The following is an 11,270-nucleotide window of genomic DNA, read 5'->3' on the forward strand; positions in this document are numbered from 1 at the left end:
ATCACTTGTATAACAATCATATACATACAACATTTTAGAATTGCTATGGCGGCTTTTTTGTAGTCTTCGTTATACTGAGTGGATTGGTACATTATCATATACATCTCTTATTTTCTTAATTTTTTGCATTCATATTAATTGCTTAGAAAGAAAACTCCACTCAAAGATGGCAATAGGAAATAAACATTACCATATACGTGCTATTATGGCGACTGAGAGAACTATATTTTAACTTGCATTTTAAGTTTCCAGGATAAACTCATATACATGTATAATATATTAATTATACTGTTATTATAATCCATCGTTAATTAATTATATGTCTTTTATGTTTTGAAAAATGCTGGTCAAAACCGCAGAGAAGTAATTGAGCATTGGACATGAAGGATTGAAGAAAATAATCAAATATATATGTGTGTGTGGGTGTGGGTGTGTATTCTCGTTATAGAGATGGAATGTATAAAGTATTTTTCTTGTAGTGATCATCAAAAGTACTAAAAATGAAAGCTAGGCTAGGGATCCAAAACACATAGCAACAATTATTATTATTTTTTAAATTGCAATTGCATTGAAAAGCCGAAAGAGAACCCAGAGAGAGCACCTGTCTCCTCCGAAAATAAAAGAGCAAACATAAAAAAGAGGAAGCTCCCTCAAAGACAAAATTAATTAATGCTTCTTTCCTTTATATGTGTAAGCTCCTTTTGTGTTACCCAAAAAAAGTAAAAAACGAAAAAGAAAAAAAAGGTTGCTTTTGCATATATATATATATATATATATATATTGGGTTTTTCTTTTGGACCAAAGAATACATGTTTTGTTTTAAACTAGATGCTAGTTAAATTGGTTAATTGTCTTGCGTAATGACAAATTTCCTAGAACTTAATGATCATGTAGAATATATATATATATATATATATCAATGTCCGTATAAGATTTAATATTTTTTCTTAATGTAAAAAAGATAAGCACTTTGCATTTTGATTTTCCTGCCTAAAATCATTATTATTTTATATAATATATCATTCATTATATGAATGTTTAGGTTATCATCTGATGTAGCTTCTTCTTAATATATACATATATATATATATTGATGATTTTATTTCAAAAAAAAAAACTTTATATATTAGTCAATTTCGTTTTGTACAACTAGTTCTCACAAAACACACATTACATAATAATAATAATAATAATAATAATAATAATAATAATAAGTTGTCATAAAACATAGATACAAAACAGGCAAAGTATGAGAAATGACACCGTCAGGTTGAAACAAAATGATGTACGTGGTATCTGGGGCACGGTCCCCTAATATCATTTCTAGTAGAAGTGCATCAAATTTCTTGTAAATTCCTAGTAATTATTAAGGAAAATAGAAAAAATGCAAATAGACCACGAAAATACAGGGCGAAAAGGAATGAAATGAATTAGAGAAATCATAGCATGCCTCTCAATCAATTGGGACATCTTCATGAGCTTCCATTTCATAGCAATGTGTTTGCACTGTATTTTAGCAATTTGATACAAGAAAATTGCATCAATTAAGAGAGCTAAAATAGCTATCAACATCCCCATTTAATAATAATAATAATAATGATAATAATCATGTAATAAGACAAAAGAGAAAATGGTTCCCTTTAGGATAGAATTTAACCTTTAAATATTTTTTTAATCCTTTTAATAGGGTGAACATGATTTTACACCCCGACTTTTATGGTCCTACATGTCATTGGAAATTATATTTCTACACACACACACACATATATATATATATATATATATGAATATTATAGGCTGAAAAATTACATCTGATTTTGTATATTTTTCAATAGGAAAGGTTTTCATATATAAGGCGCAACTTTTGAACAATTGATATGCAAATTAATCTTGGCTTCTAAAGAAACTAAAATATTAAGTAGTGGGCAAAGATATTGTTTTGATATTTCTCTCTTATATAACATCAAGGTTGAACCAAAATACAAACCAAGAAAAGACAACAGTTAAGGTAAAATGAACTAGAACAAAACCCAAATTCATGAGAGACACTGGTACAGGAAAAAAAAGACAGTAAGCGAAATGCATCACCGACGCAAAAGCCACAAAGAAAATTAAGATGGAAAAGAGAAGTTTAAGCATGAGCATGGCTGTCTGAGTGAGGGAGACATTGTTGACCAGCTTGTTTTCCTTCCTTTTCAGAGAATAGTATTGAAACAGCTTCTTAAACATTAAAATGTTAACCGCTTTGTCTTGGAAAAATAAGGGAATGACACATGATCGCACTGGAATCCAGAGATTTTTAACAGCAATGAGAAGCAGAATCTTAGAAACGATGAAGGTTAACAACAACTTAACAGCAGAGACTCGCAGAGCTCTCATTGCTTTTGCAACCTTTATCATTTCTTCTCCATTGTATTGGGGGGCTAAAAGTGGTTGCACTGAATCTGTGCAGAAAAGCAAAAAGCAGAGATATATAAGCTTGCAATGCATCTTGCTTCTGTGCAACATTCAACAGTTCTAACATTAAAGATTCACGGATGTTAATGCCAATTCAAAACCGGAAAAGTTCTTGAAGCATCAATAGCACGGACTTCTAGAATTATCAAGTATACTTGAATACTTGGACAGCAAGTAGAAGTCTGGGAATTGGTGAAGAAAATATCTGAGCACCAACATTCAGGAGTTAACTAGAAGCTATCATGTTGGCTAAAGCAACCGAAATTTGATAGCTGCAAGTAGGAAGCTTGAGCTTCCATGTAATTGAGCTTCCCAAGTGAGCTACCATGGAGGAGCTGGGTTAGTGTGATGGTGTGCTATATCCTATCTGGTGAGAAGGGTGCCGATGAGTGTGTCGTGTGATAGTGGATGCGTCAGTGGAGTGAATTGAGTCCTAGTGTGTAATGTTAAAAGCTGAGTGTACAAGTGTTAGTGTGTCTTTGCTTAGTCCATTTTGCTCCAACAGTTCTTTCTTTCATGTTTTTTCAGGCAAATTGACAAATTGCCTATTTAAAATTCGCTCATAAAAACTATATTAGCAAAAGTCATATAGCATTCTAGTATAGTATTGACAGTAAGTTCAGACCAATAGATCAATAGTTCTGAGATGGAATAAAACTGAAAAATAAGGGAAAAAAAAAATAAAAAAATTCTTGGAAAGGAAAATCATTATCACCTTCGGAAGCTGGCTTCAATGCGTTTCCAGGCTTGGTACAAAAGCACATATCTAAAATTGTTCAGCCAATCCACGAGACGTCACACACAGAGTACGATAGCAGTCACACACCTGAAACGACAGACAGAGTGATTGGTTTCTTTCTAATCACTATAATAATCGAAAAATAAAAGAAAGACGCAATACCAAAATGCACAATTTCACTACCATCAGTCAGTACTATACCAGATCAAATATATATAATATTAATTTCAAACAATAATTCTAAACCCGACCCATCATCAATTGAGAAATTCCATAACAAAAATAAGAAAAAAACAGATACACTAAACTCAAACAAAAATTCTATACCCATTTAGAAATTCCCTATAACAAAATAAGAAACACACATTACACGATTAAATTCAAAAAAAAAAAAAAAAAAAATCCAAAACCGCATTACAGTCAAACAAAAATTCTACACCCATTTAGAAATTCCATATAACAAAATAAGAAACACACATTATAAGATTAAATTCAAAGAAAAATTCCAAAACCGACCCATCACCAGTTGAGAAATTCCATAACAAAATAAAGAAACAAACATATAATATTAAGTCCAAACAAAAATTCTAAACCCGACCCATCACCGGTTGAGAAATTCCCAGAACAAAATCAGAAAAAGAAAAAACAAAGAGATAGAATCAATAACCATGAATGTGGAAGAAGATAGCAAGAATTCAAGCAACCTACGGTGATTTTAGGACTGCTAGGAAGATGAGGGAAAAAAAAATGGAAATCAAGGCTGACCTGAGTTGACGGAAACGGTGGCACAAATTGCTTTTCGCCGGCAGCGATCTGCAACTTGTGCAATGCGAATGCGAAGCAGAGAGAGAGAGAGAGAGAGGGCACTCAGGGGTTTTGGGTTTGTAGGATAGGTGTGCGACTGTGGGTGATAAGCTCTACACGAAATTGGAGTTGCAAGTTACGGGTTTGGGTTTGGGTCAAAGTCCGATCCGACGAACTTCGGATCCATCGTTGTTTCATTTTGGCGTTCCGTGTCCATCGATATACGTGGTTACCCCAAAAAAAAAAAAAAAAAAAAAAAAAAAAAAAAAAAAAAAAAACTATATCCGATATATTCATTTCGACAATTTTATCAACGTTGATAATATCATATAATATCTTTCAAAAAAGTAATAATAATAATAATAATAATAAAAAATAAATAAACTAGAATATTTCAATGAAAATCCACTGTCTATATTATATATAATTATTATATGGATAGGTTTTTGGTACTTACTACTTTATTTACGCCCAAAAAAAATATAAACTATTTTTACATTACCTTTTTTCTTTTTCATAAATATTTTTACATTACTTCGACAGGATAAGAATTGAAAAAGAAATTGCCTTAATGCTGTATGGGGGAGTCGGTCAATATTTACTATTTACTGTTTACTTATCTATGTATAGATGTGTATCATTTCATTTTTCAATACCTGGGAAGAAATAATATGCGCAATTATCTTAAACCAGAAATTCTCTCCTCTAAAATAAAAAATATAAAAATATATATCATTAATAATTAATTCATGTCTTTTATATTTTAAAAATGTTGGTCCAAATAGTGGAGAAGGAAGGATGACTGAGAGATCTATCTATACGACCTTATTTTCTATTTACCAAATTAAACAATAAAATTCTAGGATCGTATATAATTCTTTATATTTTGTACTATATTTTGTATTTTAAACTTTATAACTAGAATTAAATAATTCTTTAAATATGTAACAATGGGTATATACAGTTTTCTTTTATTAAAAAAAAAAAAAACTTTTTGCTAATATCAGACATATATTATTTATTTTCTCTTACTTGGAGTTTTCAGTTGGACTTTTATTGACTTTGTATATATAATGGATAGCATAAGATTGGGTAGGTACTGACTTGGGAAGTGATAAGTGGTAATCAGTGAGCTAGCTAGGTAGGCAAAAAAATGAAAATAAAAAAATAAAAAAAATTAAATAATAATTCTGTAAATAAAACATAATAGAAAATGGTTGTCTTTTAATTATTTCTTTAAAACTAGACTAGAATTTAGTCTTTAAATCTGATTTCTTCTTCTAGTTATATGTGATCATGATTTAAGACCCGCTTGTTTTTCTCTGTCTCTCTCTCTCTCTCTTTTTTTTTTTTTTAAAAAAAAAAAAAAAACCATTCCTATTTCTCTGTTTTTAAACTCTTTCTTATAATTTTGAAACAGTTTCTTCAAATATCCACCACATATAATCTACATTACATGGTACAGATTAGAAGAATAATCTAATGATTAGAAAAATACAGATGATAAGAAAATAAACAATCTAATATACATTGCATGGTAGAGATTTTAGGGCTTTACTTGGTAGAGGTTTTAGGGTTTTTACTTATTCGAATAAGGAATTGCAAAATGAATTTGTCTTAATTATTATTTTAGAGTTAGTCAATATTATTATATTGGTCAATTTTTTACTATTTGATATTATATATGTGTATGTATGTATGAATGGTGGTCCATTAATCAAGTTTACCCAAACATCGAAACCACATGACTAAGCTCACTGCTCCTCCGGCACCCACCACCAGAAACATTCTCAAACCTCAACTAGTCAGAATATCGGACACCGACGGCGACGCCACCGACTCTTCCAGTTCCAGCGATGACGATGGTTGGGTACCTTCGACACCGCTGTGGAAGCTGCTATGGTCTATCACAAAGCCTCTATTAAGCTGCGTGGACCCCACGTCATCACCAACTTCGCTCCTCCTCCTCCTCCTCCTCCGGAGAAGAAGCCTCTGCCGGAAACTTAGCTCCTGTTACAATTCCAGCGATGTGTCGCAAAACAATCTTTGCTCACGTAGTTTATTGAGGAAAATATGGATCTAGTGAGTAGGAATAGAAGAAAAAAAGGAAAGAGAGAGAGAGATTAGCTACGTTTTACATCTTTTTTTTTTTTTTTTTTTTTTTTTTGGGTGAAAAGATTAGCTTATTGTCCTTGAAATGTAAATTAGTTATAAATATGGATAGGGTTTTTGATGGTTTTTTATTTATTTATTTATTTACAGTAAGAAAATAAATAAAAAAATGTTTACTATATTTACTTTTGTATGTCTTAATGCTGCTTGGGGGAATGGGTCAAAACAATATGAAAAGAAATTCATCCAACAAAAAAAATAAAATAAAATAAAATGTTGAAGATGAAGGAGAAGAAATTAAAAGGATAAACAGTATTAAATTAACATTTTGGATAATTTATCAATCCTTTTCTAATATTTTAAAAGAAAAAAATTATAGCTAGAATTGAGAAAATAATGTGTCAAACATAAGGGAAAAAAATTAAAACAGTATCATAATAAGAGAGCGGTCAAAATTGGTCAATATTAGACACATTTATTTATTTATTTTCTTTCAAATAGGGACTTTTACAATTTGAATTTTATTTTGTTTTTCACAAGAATAAATAAACGGTCATTATCATTTTTTTATGTTGAAAATTTTACAAAAGAAGCTACTCTTTCTATCTCTCTCTTTTTTTTTTTTTTTTTTTTTCTTTTATGTTGATAACCTTGAATCCCTTCCTCATGATATAGCGGAGAGTTGGTGGCTACTGAAGCCCTGGGAAGGGGTTTTAGTTTTTAATGTTCTCTTTGGTAGAGGCTTTTTGTGCTTAATGCAGGATATTATTCACCAAAAAATAGAAACGATGGCAAGGTTAAAATGTATGAATATATATTTACAAACTTATAGGTATATAAAAAAAAAGCACAAAAATATATGTGTGTGTATATACATATATATATATATTGGAAAACTGAATGCATTTTAAAATAGCACAAAAGGAGCCCACGCAAGGGAAACTCCATCTTCTTCCAACAATAAACGATTAACTAAATCAGAAGGATTAACATTTGTTTTGCTAGTAAAAAGAGGATCAATATTATGAATGTAATTGTGGAAATTAGACCTTTTACATTTGGCAGACGCCGCACCTTTTACATTTGGCAGACGCCGCAGAGGACTTGTCTCTGCTAAAACAGGTGGTCTGTCTCTTAGCTCGGTCGTCCACTATCCTTCTTCACATGGGCTGGTCTCTAAAAGGTTTTTATAGTTTTCCTTTCCAAAAGATAATACATAAATATATATATATATATATATATAAATTTACACACAGACAAGACAAAAGTTGAAGATAGCAGCCTAGTTTGTAACAAAACCAAATCATGATATGGTACCATTTGGGGTGTAACAGCCCGTACCAAAAATACACATAATTAAATAAGTTTGACTAAGTTTAACCAAGTGAACAATATATGGGTCTGAGTTGACTTTTTCAACAGTTAATATTTTTTATTTGACTGAGATACCATTGTATAGATCTCGTCGTTAAGAGTTCATAGACTGACGGCACGCCAAATTCCGAGTTATGGATAAAAAGTTATAGTTCTGAGAAGTTTTAAACATAAGTTTTATATCAGTGTCCAAAACAGTCTCCAATTTTTGTCTGTTAATGATTTAGGCTCTATATGAACCTCGGTAAGTGTGCCAAACAGGAAGAAAAAGCCCAAATTACCCATTTCCTTTTCAAAAACCCGAAAAAAAAAATCCCAGACCCATGGCTCCAACCGATCCGTTTTTACCCACAATCGGGTTTACACCGTTCAACCATCTCCGGCCACCACCTTGTTACACGTGCCAGCCAGAGAGGAGCGGAGGGAGGAGGTGAGCTCGGCCCTAAAATTTCCCGGCCACCGTACGGGCCCAGATCGGGCCGGCGAAGCTCGACGGCCGGAGTTTTTCTCTCTCCTCGATTTGTGAGTTTTCCGGCCAACCCAGCTCACCCCATACCTCTATCCCACCATTTTCTACCTCTCTGAGCCCATTTCCGGGGTTAGTGTAACACCCCGTCCCGAATCACACCGGAATTCGTGCACGTTGACCGAGGTTGACCGTTGACCGAAGGGGTCAAAAGTTGACTATTTGACTCGGTGGGAATTTCGAGTTGCCCAGGGTACCGTGGCGACGTGCATGACGTCCTGAGTTCGTAGACTAGTAGCACATCGAAAACGGAGCTACGGTTTGAAAGTTATGGGCGAAACAAGTTGAAGTGCAAACTGTCTAGAAGGTGCCGGAAGTTGACTTTTTCTTGTGATGTAATTTTGAGTTGACTCTTGTCAGGACCCGTCCAGAATTCCTTCCCCGGAACCCTAGACAGCCCTGATCCCAGGGAAACCCTACCGGACCCTCCAAAGGAAAATCCGACAGAGCCTCCCCTAAGGGATTTACTTACCACAATTTACCTGTACTGAAAACACAATTCTAAAAACATCCCCTTATTCCTCCCACAAACTACAAACTGATTCCACAAATTCCAGCACTTCTCAAAGCAACAACAGTCCAGTGCATAAATAAAACAGAAGTATTCCAATAGTATACAGAGCTTTAAGAAGTGCTAAACAACAGAAATACAACAAGGCTGAAAAGAAATAATACACTGAAATGAAAGAGTACAAAGAAACTTCTCGAAACACAACAGCAGCGGAAAACTTGGTTCGCTCCGGAAGAACGTCTACCACCACTTGCACCTAAGGGAACGGAATTTAAGAGTGTGAGATGCTAATCATCTCCGTGAGTAACCCGAACTACTGAACACCTTTTAATAATAATAATAAAATAATAACAATTAAGGAGTGGAACAAATACCAACAATTAATAATAAATAATAATAACCTTTGGAAAATAATGATTTCCCTCAAAACTCTCACCAATCGCTCCGTTTGAAATGTTCCCTTTTTTTTAAAAACCTTTTCGCAAAACCCAATGTGCATACCTCCCAAAAACCAAGGGATTAAATAATTTAACAACAACAATTAAATAAATACATACCCCAAATATATAATAAAAATATAATAAATTATAATAAATAAATTTTGAACACCTTTGGGGTTTAAACCATTATTTGCAATTACACCGACAATTATACCTGACGCACCACACCATATACCGGTGATACCCTCCGATACCCAGCGTCCCGAGCACCGACTGGCGGGGGGTTAAAGAGAGAAACCTGCAGCGGTCACTTCGGCGTCCCGACAGTACCAACTGCTAAAAAAAAACCATCACCCGGCCAAGGAGGGGGGCGGCTGTGCGCAACAATAACCTTGCCTGCCCACGGTCCAATGGCAACTCACGGGTGAAGTAATAACCGCACGCTAAACCATATAATAACCGCGTGCTAAACCACGTGTCCATACACCATACACCAGAACACCAATACTGTATGAGTGCGTCTAAAAAGAAACATAAACAACCAACCGTACCGTTTTTCCAAAAACCACCGTGGGAAGTATACCAAAATTTCACAAAACACCATCCCACATATTTTATCCAATCACCCGGTACGAAACAGCGATAACAACAAACCACAATTTTCTCGAAATACAAAATGCAACCATAAAAATACCGCGGGCATAATTTATAAAATTTAACCAAATATTTTCACAAAATATTTAACCCAATTATGCCCGAGAAATCACATTTGAAACCACGTAAAATTAATATCGAAACATACCTTGCTCATGCATAACAAATAAATTAAATTAAACCGCATTAAAACCATAATTAAACCACACCACATGAGCGTAATTAAATACTAAATTAAATACCAATTAAATTTAATTAATTGTCCAAAATAATTTTTGAAGGTGGGTCACTCACCTGGAGAGCGCAAATCAACTAAGATCCTCCTCGGGATCCACTCCACTATTCGCGCGTGCACCTAAACAACCACAGTGCACAAACCAAAAATATTAATATTTTATTCGGGTAATTCCCAAATGGATACCCGGGGAGCGAACACCAAGCGACATCTAAGGGTTACGAGTTATATACCGAATCGAAGCTCGCGTGATGAGGATCACGAATTCGGTCTTACTTTCCGGTGATCGAACCCGACGGGGTCGGAATCTCGCCGAAAAGCTTTTCGAGTTTCGGCTCCGCAATTCTCCCAAACCGTCGTGAATTGGTGGAAACGGAAGCCGGATTCGGATTCAGGAGGTCGAACACTGCGGACTGGAGCTGGCCGGAATTTTCGGGTACTCGCCGGAACAGTAATTTCCGGCGGGCCGCCACGGTCACCGGCAATAGTCACCGGAACAGTATTTTCCGGCGGTGGCCGTTTGCTGTGAAATTTTGCAGATTTGTAGATCGTGAGGAGAGCAATCCAACGGGACCAACGGTGAGCAAAACGGAGGTCGGACGGCGGAGAAATCACCGTTTGAAGATTTTCGACCCCTCGCCGGAAAACGCTCCGATCCCGGCGCGTCGGTGGTCCGATGGCCGTGATTTTTGGTGGGTAGGCCGGACTTGAGAAGAGGATCAAGGCTGTCAGGCGCGTGTGGCCAGAAAATGGCCGGAACAGTGCCAATTCGCGGTGGAGGGGAAAAATCGCCGCCAAACTTCGGACGTCCGATCCTGGCGCGTCCGGCGGCCGTTCGCCGTGAAATTTGGAGGTTTTGCCGGAAATGAGGTGGGCAAACTTTCTGTCCGGCGCGTGTACAGTAACTCGGCCGGAACAGTGGCAAAATCCGGTGGCCGGCGGTGGCTCTCTCTCTCTCTTTCTCTCTCCTCTCTCTCTTTCTCTCTCTTCTCTCTCTTTCTCTCTCTTCCCCGAGAGTTTTTCAAAATTAAAACCCTGCGTGACACTGTTCATGCCGCGTGGACCAATCAGAAGTTGACACGTGGCATTTCACTGTTCACTGACCCAAAAAAACATTAAAATAATACGGTATCCGGTAAACTTCAAACGTCCATAACGTTTTAACCGGATGTCCGTTTTGAGCGTGCCGCTAGTCTGTGAATTCGTATCGATGAGCACTTCACAACCATGCATGAGTCAAAGCTCAATTCCCCATAAACAAAAAGTCAACTCCGGCACCCCTTGGACAGTTTGGACCGCAACTTGTTTTGTCCATAACTTTCAAACCGTAGCTCCGTTTTCGACGTGCTACCAGTCTACGAACTCGTGGCATCGTGCACTTCGCCACGGTACCCTAGTCAACTCAACATTCTCACCGA

At 35.7% G+C, this 11,270-nt stretch overlaps 1 protein-coding gene across 2 annotated transcripts; it reads right to left on the reverse strand.

Annotated features, from left to right (window-relative positions):
* Positions 1-1,919: 1,919 nt before the first annotated feature.
* LOC132803827 (uncharacterized) lies at positions 1,920-4,115 on the reverse strand. 2 transcript variants are annotated; one of them, XM_060817433.1, is made up of 3 exons: positions 3,962-4,115; positions 3,173-3,283; positions 1,920-2,444 (listed from the first exon to the last, which is right to left on the reverse strand). In XM_060817433.1, exons 2-3 carry the CDS (start codon positions 3,219-3,221, stop codon positions 1,954-1,956), a joined length of 540 nt encoding a protein of 179 aa, XP_060673416.1. In that variant the 5' UTR covers positions 3,222-3,283; positions 3,962-4,115; the 3' UTR covers positions 1,920-1,953. The 2 variants fall into 2 exon arrangements, with proteins under 2 accessions (XP_060673416.1, XP_060673417.1); XM_060817434.1 differs by having other exon boundaries at positions 3,864-4,077.
* Positions 4,116-11,270: the final 7,155 nt, after the last annotated feature.

The sequence above is a fragment of the Ziziphus jujuba genome, chromosome 5 (assembly GCF_031755915.1).
Source record: "Ziziphus jujuba cultivar Dongzao chromosome 5, ASM3175591v1".
In the NCBI taxonomy this organism is placed as follows: Eukaryota; Viridiplantae; Streptophyta; class Magnoliopsida; order Rosales; family Rhamnaceae; genus Ziziphus; species Ziziphus jujuba.